The 19,587-nt window shown below is 32.2% G+C and overlaps 1 protein-coding gene across 5 annotated transcripts; it reads right to left on the reverse strand.

Moving 5' to 3' along the window:
* Window positions 1-1,650: 1,650 nt before the first annotated feature.
* Window positions 1,651-14,435, reverse strand: LOC118043506 (E3 ubiquitin-protein ligase RKP). Of its 5 annotated transcripts, XM_073410417.1 has the most exons (12): window positions 14,118-14,435; window positions 12,550-13,820; window positions 12,176-12,321; window positions 10,318-11,142; window positions 8,858-9,018; window positions 7,053-7,290; window positions 6,363-6,446; window positions 4,321-4,605; window positions 4,084-4,215; window positions 3,524-3,723; window positions 2,807-3,011; window positions 1,651-2,377 (listed from the first exon to the last, which is right to left on the reverse strand). In XM_073410417.1, the coding sequence occupies exons 2-12, from the start codon at window positions 13,676-13,678 to the stop codon at window positions 2,075-2,077; spliced, it is 3,708 nt and encodes a 1,235-aa protein (XP_073266518.1). In that variant the 5' UTR covers window positions 13,679-13,820; window positions 14,118-14,435; the 3' UTR covers window positions 1,651-2,074. The 5 variants fall into 5 exon arrangements, with proteins under 5 accessions (XP_073266518.1, XP_073266517.1, XP_034907407.1 ...); XM_073410416.1 differs by having other exon boundaries at window positions 12,176-13,820; window positions 14,163-14,435; XM_035051516.2 differs by having other exon boundaries at window positions 12,176-13,820.
* Window positions 14,436-19,587: the final 5,152 nt, after the last annotated feature.

Below are 19,587 nucleotides of genomic sequence, written 5' to 3' on the forward strand. Positions count from 1 at the left end.
TAAAATTTTTGAGCACAATGGTTCAAACACACTTTATATTTTTATTGTTTTAGTTGTTTTGTTGATGTTTTCATATCTACAAAAGCAAAAGAAACACTGTCTCCAATAAAAACTAATAGTAATTTATCACAATATAAAGAATAAATCTAAAAACTTCTTATAATGCAAATACAATATCAGAACCGCAACTTCCTATAATTATAATTGGATTTCAAGGATATAGCATATTATTGTTATATTTTGTTTATAATTTGATTTCAACATTACTTTGATTTGTACGTATTCGGTGCCACGTGAATTGTCAAGAACAAAGGAGGAGGAATTACATGGCATACAATACGATCACTTTTCTTTTCCTTTTCACCTTTTTCTAGGCTTTTCCAATATTATCCCCTTAGTGAGTTACTAATTAAAAAAAAATTGAACATAAAGAAAATTTTATATAGTCATTGCTAATACATTTTCTAATAAATAAAAAATTATTATCCATCCACAATTTACTTACCCATGCTTCGTAAGATCAAAAGTTAATTTTGATTGCAAGAAAAAATATTTGGAGGTATTTTTAACTTTTAAAATAAATTTTAATTAAAATTAAAAAACTTGTTAGGTTAGGCTCTTTCCTAGCCCAGTTTTTTAACTAAACCAGAGTTGAAAGTTGATTTTTATATGACCTGATCGAATTAAGCAAATCAAACCATAACCTGGTCGAATTAACAAATATTTAATTGGATTTAAAAATAAAATTTGAACATCATTTTTTAAATATTAAAAAAATAACATCTTAAACCAATCCGAGTTAATTTATCAAATATATAACTTGGTCGGTCTAATAAATTTTATATTTTTAAATTAATTTTTTTATTTGATCACGCAATAATAAAAATAGAGATATCTAAAAAAAACTATGAAATAAGTTTTTTTTAAAAAAAATACTATAAAGGAGCAATACAAAAGACTGCTTGTGAATATAATAATAAAAATGCTATAACGTTAGTAAACAAAAAGTAAAATATGAATTTATCCAATAAAAAAATCTTAAATAAATTCTTAATCTATTTTAATAATAGATTTAGATTTAAATTAAAGTTGCAAGAAAAAAAATAAATAACAAAGAAAGAAAGGTTTGCGCTCTAGGTGGGCCTCCATTTTTCTTTCTCCTGTTAAGCCTTTTTTTTTTTTTTTTAATACAGACGACATACTATTGTATTTTCAGATTTTGACCAATGAAAGGGGATAAAAAAAAATCAAGCAATGGTTTTTTCAACTTAAAACTAGGAGTTTATTTTAATGTCAATTTTGGTCCTCAAAGGCTTAATTAAATTTAATTTTATCAAATTAAATATCAATTTAATGTTTTTTAACATTACCAGAAACCTTATCAATTCAAGAGAATCATATTTTAAAACAAAAAAATTAACCAAAACAAAAATAAAAGGACAAAAAAAATGAAAAAAACCGTGCAAAACCATAATGAATTCCTTCAATCCTTCAAAGGCTGTCGTGTAATCCGAAGCCATTCACATCAAATAAGTAACCGGAAAAAAATAAACCAACGAAAGAAGAAAACACTGCAAATTCACATCAAATTCCCTCACAAGCTACCATATAATCATCTGCCCTTTTAGTGTTTTTTTTTTTTTAAAAAAAAATTTAACAATATACCATGTTTTTAGTTTATTGAGCATTTCATTTCACACGGGTCCGGATTTACCAAATGTGTTTTTGGCATTGAAGTCCATTCCAGCTACGCTCAGCTCAGTTCAAGTTGATGTGGAGCACAAAAACGCAGAGGAAACAGAGAAGAGAAGATTTCCATTGCCATTTACATCTCATATTTACAGAGTAATGCCCTCAAATTTCCCCGACAAAATTCTTCATCAACTCCACGAGACTTGTTTCTTTCTAACCCCCATCCATCTAACCCTGAATATATACCACCTATTTTCTTTCTATCTTCTTTCTGCCTTTTCTTCGACAAATCTTGGTTCCAAAGCTCATGCGAAACCGATAATCAGTTCGTGACTAGCTTAGGTTCCATGAGTCTAGGAAACCGAAAAAGTATGACTAAGACTTAAGCTCTGCTTTCATCAATCTTGATAACCTCCAAGACTGTTGCATTGCAAAAGAAACATCTATGACAATTTAAAAGATGCCTGGTTATGCAGCCATGGCAGGACCTATGTGAACAAGGGGCAAACCTTGCATCAGCTTTACAAGAATAACAAATGCAGCAAGTATTATCATCAGCTTCTGTCTCTTCCTCATGTTTCCTTCTTTCAATTTGTTGCAACTCAATCCTGCTAACAAGGAGGCTCAAGAAACTCTCTAGCTGCTGAAGTTTTCCACTGTAGGCATCCCCTCTTGCGGACCTAGTCTGTCACAGCAATAGCAGAGTAATTTGCATAAGAAAAGATGATGAACAGTACATACGTTGATTCTTCTTCTTTTCCCATTTTATTATTAGTTGAGAATTCTATTTTGTTAGGTTTTTTTACTCTTCTTTTCTACATCAGTCATCTCTAGACAACCATCATACACCTATTTAATTTATTCGTCTTGTAGCCCCTTTAAAATTACTTGAATGGCAGCACTTTTGTTTCTCCATGGAAGTACATACAAAAAGATGCAAATTAAAATTCTAGTCATGAGTACAATACCCTTATGCCAACCATGAACATTAATCTTCTTCTGATTATGATGTTCGTATGCAGAGTGGAATAAAGAATGAGGTTGCTATCCACAAGATAGATAAGTTTATACATGCATATAGAGAGAGACAGGGCTTAAAGCAGACAAAACTAACCCAGTTGTACTCTAAGAGATACTGGAATCCACAGTGCACAGCATCAGGGCAGCCCATGCTTGCAAAAACACCCACAACATCATTCTGTTGTCCACATTCCGTCCCCACCCTTGCATCCAACAAATTCAAGATGATCCCTACAAGAGGTGCTAATATCATGCCTCGATTTACTTTTTCTGGAGAATGACCATGTCGTCTAAGTGACCTGCAAATACAGTGGCATAAATATATGAACTTCTTAACCATTGAGGAAGCATAGAAGTCGCAATATGGACTTTGTAACAATTCACAGTTCTTTCTTTAATTAAATATGTAATTTATGTACTGGTAAAGCCTTTATCATTGGTAATAGAAATGCCAAATCTACCACCAAAAAAACCACCTTAAAAATGTCCAGAGACAATATCTACAAGTCTCCAGTAAAGTTGAATAGTTCAAAAATCTGAAAAAACTGAACGCTATATCTGGGTGTGGTTGTCATAACATAAGCAAACCAACCAAAGAAATCCTAAATGTTAACTTGTCATCATCCCCAACTCCCTTGCGTGCTTCTTCAATGAAAAGCAAGACTCATATTGCATCTCAAATGGCACAACGCATTTATACCATGTTTTGAAACACTACTTATTACAGTTAGAAAAGGAAAAAGGACAAAAGAGGGAAAAAGGTAGAGAAACATGATTTTGATTCACCAGAATGGAAAGCATGGAAACTCACAGATCAAAAAACTCGGCATCCGCAGTTGAGGTAATGTGGTTGAGAATAAAGACTGTCAGTTCAGTTAGCCTCCGAAGGTTCATCTCAGTTCCAGATAGGAATGCTTGAGGGATTTCACGAGTATAGAACTCCAAAACCTTTGCAAGGTTGCACGAGAGATCAAATATGACACCACATTTTCTTTGCTGAAACTCCAAAACCTAAAAAGATGTTTAATACTAGTAAGAAAATAATTTGAAGCAAACTGGGAATAAATGAGGGCAGAAAATTCGATACAGTTAAAACCTATTACTAACTACTTAAACCAGCATAACTAGTATTACCCACATAACAGTAATATGATTGACCCAGACAAGTGATCCACTTAAGTTAAAGCAATTTTTATATAAATGTGAACCAAGAAAAGTGAAACCCCAGGATATAGATAGATAAGCACGCAACCACATGTGCATGTGGCAAGGGGGGGCTATTTGCACTAGTGCAAAGCATAAACTCTAGGTCAGACCTTTTGAAAGCCATAGAACAGCAGTCATCAAATACTTGGTATCAATAAATCATACCTGGTATTTTTCTTGCATTTCCCGAATGGATACTGAGAATTCAGTCATCGTCCAGCTGAGTGTATTAAATAGTCGATTCAGAAAAGCTGAGAACAACTCTTCATCATTGATGCAAGCTTCCCGCAACAAGTTCTACATAGATTAAGCCAAAAAAGAAGATAAATCCATGCCCACAAATTGTTCCATGGGAAAGAAAAAAGGATTTAAAAATTATGTGAAAAGATTGATATTTTTTACCTTGAAAACAAATGACGATGATGACGATGACTCCCCATGCTTTGAAGAACTGAAACGAGAACCCTTGCACAACCGCAAAAGAATGTTAGTCACTGAGATCCAAGATCTGTTGTCAAATGCCGACAATAGTGCTTTTGGCATTCTTTGCGTGGCCGCTTCATTGCTCTCAAACACTGTCAAATACTCCTTATACTGTACCAGTACTGAAATAGATTGGAGGAGAAGATCCTTGAGGTCAGCACTCAATATCCTCGGATCATTGAAGTGGGAAACAACAAAAGTTACCTGATGTACAGGAGAAATCAATCAATCCTATGAAATCCATTGACTTCAAGCATTGAATATATTCAACTTTTTTAAATTGAGGAAATCACCAGATTGCATGCAGTGATAAATGTCACGACTCTAGAAGTTCAAGGAAAAATAAGTCTATTCTCTGGCAGCTACAAGTGTCAGTTGGAAAAGTACAAATCACAGGACAAAAGTAGTCACAACATCAAATATAAAAACCCCGCTGGTCCCTGAAAATGAGCCAGCAGTCAGCAATTAGCTGCCTGTTGTTTGGAACTTTGGATGGAAGATTTTGTATTACTTGTAAAAGAAATGTGCAAAAATAATTCCTTGTGTTTCTCTCTATCATGTAGCGCAAATTAAATCAGATTGGAACAATACATTGTGTAATCACTTTAATATTCTTCCATCCTTAAAGTTGAACTATTCATCACAAACACCGAGGAGTCAAGTACTATTATAGTTCTACATTTATAACTGAAAACAATCAAACCATTCTTACACATACATGCAAAAGATCTTAACTTCTTGACAATAATCAATTGTGACCATTAAACTCTCGTGAAATATAATCAAAAGGGTACACTTGCAACTATCAACTGAAACTTCAAACTAGCAATAAATCCATCAGACTTCAGAAAGATGCACACAGAACCGCAGTAGATCAGAAAAGATGCATTAAAATTATCCATGTAGGAAGCTTATTTACTTTTGTAGCTTGTAATACAGCAAAAGAAAGATCAGCAAAAAGCAGATAGGAGGTAAGTTTTCTTGGCTTATAGTAATATAATAAGCTTCCTAGAGCATTAGGATCTCTAGTCTTTATACGGGGGCTCTTGATGAGACCAAGAACAATTACAGACATATGTTGACCACTACAACAGGAAGGTTTGAGAGATGGGTAATTCAGCATGCATAAAATAATATTAGTTGAACATATGCAATCAGAAAAATATAATAACCAAAGGATTGGGGAGGAAAAATAATTGTTGTAATGCCAAGAATAGTGGTTAAGCATACTGTTGTAAGTAGGTTTACGGCATGAGAATTCCGGAATGTAGAGAGATAAACATTTGATGGAATTGAACTCTTTGTGAATCAGCTTGGTTATTTCAAGATCAGTGCTCAATGTGGTAGCAATCCTACCTAAATCTTACTAACCATCCAAATTTTCAAAAAAAGAGTTTTAAGCCATCATTCCCTTTATGTTAGTATTTGTTTCTAAGATGCAAAATGCAAGCCGCCAATGGTGGCAGCTATAGCTCCTCCCGTCCCTTACCTCTTCAATCAAGGGCTACAAAGAAACTTATCCACTACATGGCAGGAAACTTTTTTGTTGCGTTGATACAAAAGGGGGGCTCACACTTCACAGTTCCCCACCTCTCGTGTGTAATGGATTCAGCATTGACAGCACAATCAAGGATACAATTGTGCTTGAGCTGTAATTAACCAATAACACATGCTAAAATAATTCATATGTTGAGAACATCGTCAGTTTCAATAATAACAACTTGACATTATCATAATGGCATACTTCCTGATATATAAATCTAGAGACAAAATGGAGAGCAATGCAGGAACGGAACAATTAGCAGTGGTGAAAGCCGCTGCCTATGAAAGAAGCAAGGGAATGCCAAGATTTGATTACAAATTTAAACCACAGCCAAAACCCAAACGGCGGATTACACAAAAATCAACTCAATAAAAATCTGCCTGAGACAACAGTAAAATGAACAGTAAGTGAGGCTTACAAATGAAGCAAGTCCTTGCTTAATAAATATTGCAGGGGGTACAAATGGGGGGTCACTCTTGCGCAGCACATGGAAGCAATCAACCTGCAACGGCAATAGAACAGCATAATGTAACAGCTAGATATACAAGTTAACTTTGGGAACCACATCAATGACACACTCCACAAGCAGAGCGCTTAATTTAAAACTACAGGTAGATGATGCAGTGAAATCTGATAAAACAGATAGATTAAAAATGCACCAATTACATGTGTTCTAACAGCTATAGAAAATATTTAGATCATATTTGAAACAAAAAGAAACTGGCACCTCAGGGTGAACACTTCACCAGCCAAAAATCTTCACACAAGATTTTGCTGGAATGGGATGTTAATAGCCCACTACTAGCATTGATATTTTAAAGATGATAAAAAAAAAAATGAGCTTTCATGATATATTTGAATCTAAACTTGCAGTTTTATCAAGCAATCAACAAAGTCCTGGTGAACTTCCAAAACATGACCCTAAAACGCACATTAACATACTGCATGTGGTAGCTCAACTTCAAGAAGTGATGTAAGAATATTTGCAAGAGAACGATGGGTTCCAAAGAGATGTAGAGTGTTCCGAAGAGATGCCAATCTTGACACAAGACAAAACTCTAAATAAGAAGGTCAAATTTATTTATGCTCTGTGTACAGGTTAAAATACCTGCTCACAAGCTGTAATAAACACTATTTCAGACAGACACAGGTTGATAAATACACCCAACATCATCTTGCCAGTGATTGAAGGGAAGTATTTATTTACCAGGGTTTCAAGATAAAACTCAGGAATATAAATAAATAGGGAATCCACTCTGCTAAGAACAAGAAGTAGTTGGACTATCCACATGCATGTTGCATACATTCCTCGTTGCTTCCACCGTGAGAAAAGAGAGATGCGATACCTGTCCACAACAAAATGGCCAACAAAAGATCAGAAGATGCAATGGGCTAGCATAAAGCATGCAATACATGTAGCTGGTGTTGTTTAGTATCAAGTACCAGCAACCAGCACCATACAAAGATAGTGATAAAACTAAGGTTGTGCTTGGTGTGAAGTAATTTGGAGGTAAAATGTTACTAAGATTTAAGGGTAAAGTGTTGAGGGTGTAAAACATCCCTTGAGGGGTAAAGTTTTAAGGGTACTGAAAATATCATGAGCATTATTAGTGGGCCCACAACAAACCACATTTGATTTGATTATATAAATATAGCAATATTAAATATCTATAATTGTGGGCCCATAATAAGAAGTGGGAGTAAATGAAGAGACAATTAAAAAAAATGAGGGAAAATGCAGAGTCCAAAATCTGTCTCCTTCAAAAAATTATTTACCCCTCAACTCACGAAGTTAACATTTAACCCCATTTTGGGGGTTAAGAGTTAAGACCTTAAAAATGACCCCTCTTCGAAAAGTTCTACCAAACAAACATAAAAGGGGTGAAAAGCTTCAAGCATAAATTTTCACCCCCTTTACCCTCATAACAAACACATCGTAAGCAGTTAAAAAGCAAACGGTGGTCTGGAGATCTGAGGAAGCAGCAGCTATTTGTCTTCAACATTAGTGAATTAAAGAACCAAAGCAGTGGGAACAGTAGAGCAATATGGATGGCAATGAGCAGGCTAAGTAGCATCACACTGAAGTAAGGCAGCAGGAACACATAAAGGCAAGGCGACCAAAAAAAAAAAAAAACATACTCCCACAAAAGCAATATCAATGCTTTCCAATAAGACCAGTGGAAAGGGCAGACACAGAACCTAAAAGCTTTTGAAGTTTTTGCCTACAATTTGATACATCAAAATGCTAGAATGTTGACCCATAACGAACCTGACCAAAATAGAAAGTCGCATCTGACTACAATAAATAGATATACTATGATAGAAGAAACATATCCAGCAGTTAGAACTACAAGATAATTTATTATAAAGATTTGGGAAAACAGGCTTCTCACTCTCCCTGTTTCTACCAGAAAATCAAAGCAATTTATTCTTATCATACAAGAAAAAGACATTCTGTGACATTTTGTGTCAGATATATTTCCTTAGGCATTGAATTTGGAAGCCAAGCTTGGGCAACTGAGCAAAAATCAATAATTGCAGGTGCTTAAAGTTCAGGCCACTAGACAATTAAGGACACAGCAAGGAAGAACTATAAACATATTTAAAGAAATGCAGAAACAGAGAAATATCATAAAACAAATTTAAACAGTTCTTATCGTTGCAAAGTGCATAGGTTGCCAGTAACAAGTAACCTAATTTTGTAAACCAATGTTACAGTTATGCATCTTGCTTGTTAAGACTGCCTATCCAACCGCTCCATCTGGGATATCCATTTCTCATTCTAAACATAGAAAAGGAAGGCAAAAGGGTGCATCAGGCTTCACACATTCATTCAATGTTTCATATGGTTGAGATCAAGATAAATATGGTTCCAAAACAAAACAAGACAAATATAGTTCAGGGACATCGTACCATGCACAACGTCTTACACAATCAATTACTTCTTCACGGTATTTATTACGAGCTTCTTTCAGGTGTCTTAATTTCTCACAACAAGCACGTTCTCTTATTTGTTTGTCAGTTTCTTCCAGGAGTGATATTGACTGTGCCTGATGAGACATGTAGTATGATGCCTACAATCAAGATAGACATATTACGACCTTTGCAAAACAAAATGCAGCAAGAAAGCTTGTCATCAGTAAGCACAAAATGATGTTCATCCACTAAACAGAACGTCCCAAAAGCACAGAAAAACAATATGATTGTAATCCACAGAAAAACAATATGATTGTAATCCCAGAAAAAACATAAAGCGTGAACAAGTTTTCCAGGAAATGGTGTTCCCTTTGGACAACAGTCAGCAAGCAGGACACAGTCTTCAACTGTTCAGTCAATGAGTAGGCCACTGTCTTGACATCGCTACAATGCTTCAGAAATTACAAACCCCAATTTGTAGAACATAAAGACATGTGACGCATATTTTAAACACTGGAGCTGAAGTGAAAAGATTGAAATAAAATAACGTGATGCAGCAATTGTTTTAAAAACAGCATATATCTTTCTCACTTTTTATCAAATTCTCCTTCAGGTATCACAAAAAAACGATTAGAAGGACAGCTGTTTCGTATTATATACCAATGTATATATCTTCTACAGGCATCTTAGCTTGCATTGGTGTAAACAATGATAAGATACCATATTTTATGATCAAACTGACAATCTGTAACTCAAGCATAAAACCTTGTGGTTACGGTTACTGCCTTGGACCTTAAGAGAAAATATACACAAGCACATTGAGATTAATAGGCACTTGGCATAGGAAAATTCAGTTTCCAACTGATGAAACTACTCATAAATTATCCCCTATTACATAATTTTTTATCACCAACCATTTCTTATTTTAACAGACAAGGCACATTAAAGCATGTCATGGTGATTTAACCCTGACTTCATTGTTTCTATACCTGAGCTCAAGATTTTGTCTTTTTAGAGAAACCAAGAACTGTTGGAACTCAGATGTTTGGTATGATCATTTGACTTTGGTTTTATTTTTCAGATTCGATGATGGATCCTTAAAAAACTTAAAACAGTTTCTCCAACTCCACTCAGATGTTATCAATTTTTCAGGCTTCAGGAAATTCATTCATTTATTTATTATAGTTAATCTAGCTGAAAGTTGTGAATACCTGAACTCAATAATCATGTTCATTCAGGATAGGGCTAAAATTTTGTTCACTTCACTCTTCCTAATGTCTGTCCGTGTTTGCTACAAAACTCATTTCCTATTAAATTTCCATGGGAAAAAATAATAAATTCATTTCAGGCAGCACAAAGTCCCTTCACCAATAAGATCAACCAGATACCAAGTACAAAAACTTGCAGTAATGTGAAAGTAATAATAAGAGCATATTTTATCATGAAAATTCTCTTACCTGCTTAAACTTTGGTGCAACACTTATGTGATACAGCAATAGCAATGTATCTAGAAGTTCTTCTCCTCTCAGTGTTGCTGAAGACATATCACTCTCCATGTGCACAATCCTAATATCTCGCACTGGACAATAACCAAAATCAGATTCAGATTGATCACTTGTACTAGGTTTGTCGGCTATCTCATCATTCAAACTTCCTTCACTGCATTCTGCAGCCACATAAGCAGACCTGTCTGGAATACCACTACAATGGACACGAGAATCTTTAGTGTTGTATCTAATTTGATGCTTGGAGATTTTTGACAATTCAATCTCATAACTTGAACAACAACATGGTTTCTGTGTGGTTTTATGTGTTACTCTTGTTTCTTCATCATCCATACAACCTTCCTCCCACCGGATTACTTCTGCTTCTTGATCATGTACAGGATGAGATTTTGAGATATGACTAAATGATCCCCCAAGTCTAGAAATGTCAGTTCGATGAGGATCATTTTTGAGAAAAATATCTACAGGGAAACTTTGTTCACCACCTCTGTGAAGAAATCCAACATCAAGACCATTGGGTTCACACCTCTTTAACCAGCCACAAATGTCCCTCATAGCAAATCCTTCGGATAAAAAATGAAGTATAACTGAGTACAAAGAAATAAGAACGGAATTGCTTGAAACTCCAAGAGGTGGCGCATTGCAATCTGCTCCTCTATTCTTCAATAGAATATTTTGTAAAAATGTCCTCAACACTGAGCCAGGTAATTGAGTAGGTGTTGTAGGCGGTACAAATTGCATGACCAAGAGACAGAGGTCCCTATGCTTCTCCTCAATCTACAAAGACATCAGCATTTGTAGGGTGTGAATTAATATTAAATTGCATGAAGTTAGCTAAACAAACTCATTGTGTTGCAAACCAGAGAGAGAATTAAGTCAATAATTGTTTGCCAAGATAAATTACTGCAAAACAAAAATAAGGAAAAAGTTCAAAACAGGTAAACTGAGTTTAGCAACGAATTCCATATGTGACTGTTTATTTTGGGGATTAGTATTTATCAGAGCTCACAGCACGTTTTAAGCACTTTGCTCCTCATCTACCTCCCTTGGCATGGAGCTGAAATAGGAAATTCATTACTCAAGTCCAGAAAAAGATTTTCAGCACAACGGATGGAATGACTGGAAAATTGATATCAACTAATATAGCAGGGACACAAATTAATGGTTTCAATGACAAAAAAAGAAATGTGTATTTTCAGGTTGTCACTCGTAAACAGCCAATCTACACTCACCCTTGACCTCATCATATAAGTACACGTGCAGGCTCCATAAATATAAGATATGTCAATAATCAAGTAAACAGTAGCAATTGATTCAGGCAATCATCTTTTATTCAGTGGGCATGAATTGAATAGAAAAGGAAAATGTGAGATCAAACTCAGGGTATTCAATTCAACTGAAAGAATTCTCTCCTCTTTTTCTTTTGGAGCTTTTATTTGAATAATTTTTTTCTTGATGATCCATGAACAATCAAACCTTAACAGAATGCTTTTATTTGTGAAATTGATGAGGTTAAATTATATGCAAATGGGGAGAGATATTATCTAATAGAAAGGTAACAACAACAGCTGTAGTCCAAAGGCTCATAGAAAAGTTATTTCCATCAGTGGAAAGTCTGCTTGGCCACTTGTATTTGACAGTATTTCACCAGGTATACCACATTCTGATTACAATTAATTTCACATGGGAAAAAGATTTTGAAGGCTTTTCATTTTTTCCCCTCATCATGATAATATATATGGAACAACAGTAGAGGATTCATAATCTACAAATTTAATGTGAAATATCAGGGATCCACAACAGTATATACCTTATTGATAGCTTCCGATAAAGCTGTAGTTGTCAGCATCATGCTTCTTCCATCATTGGAGATATCATCACCTGAACCAGGCCACCAAACAGAAGGCATCATGCATTGAAGGTCCTGCTTGTTTGGACTCTTTTGCGATAGAAAACCTTCAAACAATAATTCAAAATCAGCTGACTTCCACCAGAGAGCCATCAATTCTTTCCGTTGTAAGATATGGCATACCATTGCAAGATAAGAATAAGATCCTGAGTACGGGCATTCTGTTAAAACCAAAGATGCAGTTTTGCAGCCACTTGAAAGGGCATTGATGATATGCTCAAACAACAGACGTGATTCTTGAAACTCTAGAAATACATCAATAAACTTATCCAGACCTGAACAGTCATGTGGTGCTTGCACTCTGAAAACCTCCATCATGAATGAAAGAAGTGGACCCCATGCCACAAACTCAGTACTTCCAGAATCTCCCACAAGTGCAGAGAAGAATTCCTCACATATCCCATGACAGACAGGATAAAATACTTCATCAAGTGACACAAACCTCTTCAATCTTCTCATTTTACCAACTAAAGAACTTTCAGCACCCTCCGCACCTTGCACATCTGACAGCCTTGATAAGCATTGAAGCAACTGCATAGCCAAAAGATTTGCGGAAGGAGGTGCTTTAAGGGGAAGGAACCCCTGAATGGGGTACTTGAAGGGACGAGCCCCAAAATTTAATTCACAGCGTTCACCTTGAGAAAGAGAGATTGCTGGGTAATACCCAGATCCAGGTCCCATCTTGCGGATACCACGAAAGGCCACTCCAAGGGATACGCCATTTCTATAGAACAATATCTCATCATGATCCAGGTTAATGCAACATCCAATAACATCACCAACAACCCATGGCTGACCATATGGCTCAGCATCCTTGTTCCACTTACTAACCCTTTTCCCATCAAATGCATATGAATCATCTGCATCACCTACACCCTTGTGATCAGTAAAAGGACAAGAACGAGTTGCCCATCCAAGCTGCTGTACACCACAAGTTTCCAATAGAACTTCATACATCCATTTCCCTTTCCAAACACAAGCATTGGACCTAGCACTACTGAACATTGCTAAGCTTTCTATATGCAAACGGTGTTTAATTATTCTAATATCACCACAGATGCTCATTTCTTCAAGCCCGACCACCTGAGATTCACAACTATCTTTACTGATATGAATCCCGTCTCTATTATCAACCAAATCACCAAATTTGGTACAAAACTTAGAAAACTCATTTTTTAAAATAGAGCGAACTAATTTAGTGTCAACTGGACCAGTCAATGGACCAAGTGATTTGTTTGAGAGACCAAAGATATATTCAAGAGCTCGCTCCACAGGCTGATTACCAAAATCATCACAAGATGAAACAAGTCGGGTTTTCGACGAATCCTCCTTTCTATCTTCGCCATTTAATAAAACAGCCAAGCCAGAAGAAAGCCCTCCAACCCGTTTTCCCTCTTCTTCCATTTGTGATTAAAAGAAAAGACGCTATTTAGCAATACCCACTAAACACTTTTCAAATTCAAAATAACCGCTCCAAAGTCAAACTTTCATTTCCCCTCTTGTAACACTGATCCATTCACAACAAAACCCCAGCCATCTCTCATCCCTGTAACTCCAAAAAATTTCCAATTCAATAACAACATACACAAAACCATTGAATACAACAGAAAATGCAGCAAACAATAACAAGAAATTAAAACATCCAATTTTTCCCTCCATTTTTAGAAAAAATCACTCAAAATTCAATCAAGTAACTTAAATTCACTAACCACTTACAAATCAACACAAAAACAATACAAATTTCACGTTTTTTGCCTCAAGTTTCTCAGGAACCAAACAAAACCTGAAAATTTTTCCTTAACCATAACAAGTTCCACCTGCAACAACACAAATCCACACGTACCTGTAAAAATCAAGAAATTGAAGGAACTTAAAAGGGAGAGAGTACGTGATTGACGATGGTGATGGTGATTGTGATGGGGATGGTGATGAAACTATGCTGGTGTCATTCCACATAGCAGAGGCAGCGAGCTGATGTTAGGGTTATTAAACGCCATTTCTTAAATTTTTTGTGGAGAGAGAAGCGAAAGAGTAGAGTTTTGATTTAAAGGTTTGTTGGGGAGAGAGGGAGTGTTTTATTTTATTATTACTGCTTGGAGCAGTCTTGACAGAGTAGAAAACGGAATTCTGTTAGTACTTAGTAGGGACTAGAGAGACAGCGAAGAAGCATTGAGGCGATTTTTAATTCCTTCTTTCTTTTTCTAGTAGAGTCGTATTTATTACTTCTTCTTTTTTCCAAAGTTTGAGGAAAGCAAGAAAAAGCGCATAAAATATATTTTTCCTATATCCTAAATATACTATGTCATTAGTATTTTTCTTCTTGTAAATCATATCTTATTTAAATATATTTTTCCTATATCCTAAATACATCCTTTGACTATTTAGACTTTTTAGAGAAAAAACACTATAATGGAGATTTAAAGAATGAAATTAAAACGTATAAAAAAATCTACTAATATTTTATATAATAAACATGGAAAACGATGAGTGATTTTGTGTGATGGTTTATGTATAATATTTATTTTAATAAAAAACCAAAATGTTTTAGGTGGTGTTTAGCATATATAATTGTACTTTTGAAATTTTTTGAATTTATTTTAGTTTTAAATTAATTTTTTTATGTGTTTTGATTATTTTGATGTGTTGGTATAAAAATAAATTTTAAAAAATAAAAAATATTATTTTTAATAAATTTTCAAATAAAAATAATTTTTACTATAAGCAACTAGGTTATAAGTGTTCAAGCAATAAAGGACTAAATTACAATAATGTTCAAAAACCAAGGAACTATATAATAGTTTTCTCGATCCTGAGTACAGGTGAATTTTGTGACCAATGCATGTCAGTGCTCCGTGGGTAGTGACGTGGTGGATGATGCTGTTGTGCACCTTTTGTTTTTTTATTTCAAAAACATTTATAAAAAAATATTTTTTATTTTAAATTTATTTTTTGTATTTTTAAATCATTTCAATATATTAATATTAAATATAAATTTTAAAAATTAAAACATACTTTGTTTTAATATATTTTTAAATAAAAAAACTTTAAAAATTAATTGAAATTACAGACTTACAGTAACCTAATATTTCAGCACAGCCGCCAAATTGAATTGCACCGTCGGTAGTTGATGGAAGACTTTTTCCATATTGTACAGTGGGTTCCTATATCGCGGTCAATGATTGGGAATTTCTAGTGTGCGTGATCTTTTTCTTCAATCTCTTTAATCAATAAAAATATTTTATTTTAGCTAGATTTTAAAACATTTATTAGTGCTTGAATTGACTCTCTGTGTGTGTGTTTATATATCACCTGTGATAAGATTTAAGTTTTAAATTATAAAAAAAATAGCATGGCAAAAGATTATCTACAATGATACCAATCTTGCCATGTTTACATGCTATCCTCTATTTTATAAATATTATGTTTGTTTTTTTACTTTTCAAAAAAAAAATTATATTTTAAATTAATTTTTATATTTTTAAATTGATTTAATATATTAATATAAAAATAAATTTTAAAAAAATATTATTTTAATATATTTATAAATAAATAAAATATTTTATAAAACAATCGTTATCATAATATAAAATAAAATTACATATACCGTGAAAAAGCATAGGGTATGGATGTGTTAGGATTGTGTTGTTAGAAGCGAGGATCTCTGTTTATGCATCTCGTTATGTCATCACTTGGATTTTGTCGAACTAATTTATTACATTTAGAATTAATTTATTACAATAATTGCTTATTTTCAACCAAGGTGTCATGTAATGAACCTGTTGACTTTAAGTTATTTAGTGAATTGTTGAACTTCAAAGCCTCAAAGGCCATGCGTGGTTTGATATTGAAAACGAAAGTGTGATTTTCAAGTGTTTGTGTCAATTTACATGAAAATAATTTTTAATATACTTTTCGGTTCTAGAGAATTCTCGTTTAATTTACATTTTAACTAGCAAGTCATTAAACAATCTCGTAGTAGGATCTATGGTACGTTTTTTTTTTTAAAATAGTTTTTAAAAAATTACTTTTTAAACTTTCCTATATTTATTTATAATTAGAAAAGTTGATCACTGAAAAAAACTTTCCAGTTAATAAAAAAAATACTTTCCAGAAATTATAAAAAAATAAAAATATCATATTATTTACTAATAATATCAAATTTGATCATCAAACTTTTGAATGCTTATATTTTGTTTGAATCTACTTTTTTTTTTCAATTTCATCCCTTCAAATTTGATTTAATTTTATTTTTATATTATCTTTGGTTTTTATTTTTATAATTGTTATTTACTTTTCTCTTATTATTTTTTTAATTGAAATTTTTTATCTATCAAATCTAGTCATCATTCTTTTGATTATTAATTATTCTATTTAAAATAATTTATGAAATTGTAATTATTGTTATTTTAATTTTATCATCTTTTAATTTTTTTATCTGTTAGATTTGATCTCTATTATTTTATTATTATTTATTTTATTTGAGATAATTTATAAAATTATATTTTTTTTTCAATTCAATTCCCATTCAACTTTTTAATTTGTAAGATTTGTTCCTTATTATTTTAATAAACTTGAAAAAAAAATATTAATAAGCTATTTTCCAGTTCGTTTTCTATAACATAACCAAATACTAAAAAGTGTTTTCCAACTTATTTTTCATGACACTACCAAACATCGAAAAATAATTTACCTTTTTGGAATTCACTTTCTAAAGAAACCACTTTCCAAAAAAAAATATTTTCCTGCAAACAAACGAGTCCAAGCAAGATTAACTTATAATTAAATAAATAATTATTTCGTTTGTTGGGTTCATGGAGCTTCAAAAGGGAAAGACAGGTGGGTGATTTTAGTTTAAAAATAAAGTTCCACACTGGATTTAATTTTTTATTTTTAAAATTAGTATATTAAAACAATTAAAAAAAATTAATTTAATAATTTCTCAAACAAAAAAACAATTAAAATTTTAAAAATCGAGTTTAATCACCAAAACAAACACTTTTTTAGTAAACACAAAAAATTCCCTTTTCAATGAATGAATATAATTAAAACAAATACAAAATTTATGCAAAACAACAAACATGACAAATTCACATAACTAAAAACGTTCAAGAATCCATTTTATACCAACAACAAAACAATATAGGTTGAAAGATATTTTTTTATGTTTTTATCCTGATGGTGATGGGGTTAGCATCATCTCTACACCAGCTCACTACCAAATTGATTAGCACATATAGTCTTCTCATATGTTTTTAGAATTTTAAAATTATTTAAGTTTTCTTAAAACAAAAAAATATTAAATTGACACCTAAGAGATTTTACATTTTTTTTATTTTTTTCCAAACATGGTAAAATGACAAAATAACCATTATATAAAAAATCATTAAGATGGTGTGCAAAGGAGCTTTGATCTTTTTTACTTGGTTTTTTTTTGTTATAATCAAGTTGAAAATGAGCAATTTTGATATTTCAATAAATACACAATATTATATTCAAAGGAAAAGTGGTTGATGCACACAGTAATAGGTGAGAAACGCTTGTGGCCTTTTTTGTTAAGTTGATTGCAATTTATTTTTTTTAATTTTTTTTCTTTATTTATATTTTTCAATTTTGTGTCTCATTATTTTATTTCATTTATTTTTTATACTAGATTTGATTCACGTTATTTTGATTGCTATTATTATTATTATTTTCTTGATTTATTTTATTTTTTTAATTTCATCCCTTGTTATTTTATTTCATTTGACTTTTATACCAGATTTGGTTCTTATTTTTTTATTGTTATTTTTTAAAAAAAATTGGATGATTGGAATTTTTTCTTCGTGATTTTTTTTAGGCTTACTATAGAGTAACCTCGTCTCATGACCCGGATTACGAGTTTTGAAATTTAACTCTATTTGACTTTAATCTTTTTTAAGTTCTTTTTCTATAATTTTTTTTTTTAATTTCATCCTTCAACATTAGGTTATTAGGCCTTCAACTTCGTGATCATTTTTGCTTTTCTTTCTATAGAATTATCCTGATCTTACATCTCATTCCACGAGTTAGTCGAGTTAATCCATGTTACCTCGGGGTTTTTTATGTTTTTTTTAGTCAATTTTTTTATTTCATTTTCATCTTTCATTATTTAGCTTGCTTCAGAATTAACCTATGTTTTTTTTATTCAATTTATTTTGTACAATGTTATCATGACATTGTAATCGGGCCACAAAATTAGTATGCTGACTTGAGTAAGGTTTTTTATTTGTTTTGAATTATTTTTTCCAATTCATCTTTTAGCTTTTGATTTTCTTATTTTTTTATTGTTATTTAAAAAAAAAATTGGATGATTGGAATTTTTTCTTCATGATTTTTTTAGGCTTGTTATAGAGTAACCTTGTCTCGTAACCCGGGTTACAAGTTTTAAAATTTAGCTCTATCTGACTTTAATCTTTTTTAGGTTCTTTTTCTATAATTAATTTTTACTCTATTTTGGATCTAGTTGGGTCTGCAAAACTAGCTCTCATACCATATTAAAATAATTGAGATCAAACACAAAAATGAGGCTAGATTTCTAAATAATCTATATATTATGAATGCATAGTCTTAACCTAAATATAAATGAAGTATATATAGGTTAAATTGAAAGTACTATTCTACCCTTAATAAATAAGACTACATAAATATTATTTAACACAATGTATTATCTCATTACTAATAAAGGCATCGAGAATATGAAACTATCAACATTTGTTTACTTTATTTTGCTGCTTACACGCACAAGTTTGTTTTGCTCATCTTGTAAAGTTGGTTTTGTGATGGGTTTTTTACTAGTGAATGTTATAAAAACATACTCATGATAGCTTTTTTCTTTTAGTCGACGCGAACAATGGTGTTTAGGGCTTCTAATTAGGTCAATCAATTATTCTTTTAAGGATTTATTACTCAAACTATTAGTAATTACTTGTTGACAATATTAGTATTGGTATTGATAGTAACATTAATATTTAGAATATTAATGTTGGTACTAGTAATAATACTAATAATTCTCTAGATGATAATGATCTTGATGAATGTTTTAGAAATAACAAGGATTGGAGGCAATAATGTTGGTTTTAGTTTACATGACACGCCAATAATGTTAATGAAATTTTATAGATATAATTGTATTGTTAGGGATTTTTAAGTTAAATTATATATGAATCTTTATTTGAACTATATATTTTAAGGTGCTATAACTTTTGTATTGTTTATTTAACTTTTGTCTTAATTGTATTATATTATTATTTATTACTCGACTGAAATTATCTGTATAATTAGTTTTTTTTTTTTTT

Source organism: Populus alba, chromosome 7, assembly GCF_005239225.2.
Source record: "Populus alba chromosome 7, ASM523922v2, whole genome shotgun sequence".
NCBI lineage: Eukaryota > Viridiplantae > Streptophyta > Magnoliopsida > Malpighiales > Salicaceae > Populus > Populus alba.

Bases quoted from the DNA above. Each gene is read 5' to 3' on its own strand.
- LOC118043506 (XM_073410416.1), bottom strand. From the start codon at position 13,678: ATGGAAGAAGAGGGAAAACGGGTTGGAGGGCTTTCTTCTGGCTTGGCT. The intron at 11,143-12,175 runs GTATATACTGTT...ATGTCTTTGTAG, and splicing joins TATCGGAAGCTATCAATAAG to ATTGAGGAGAAGCATAGGGA. The intron at 6,447-7,052 runs GTATTTTAACCT...TTGCCGTTGCAG, and splicing joins TTATTACAGCTTGTGAGCAG to GTTGATTGCTTCCATGTGCT.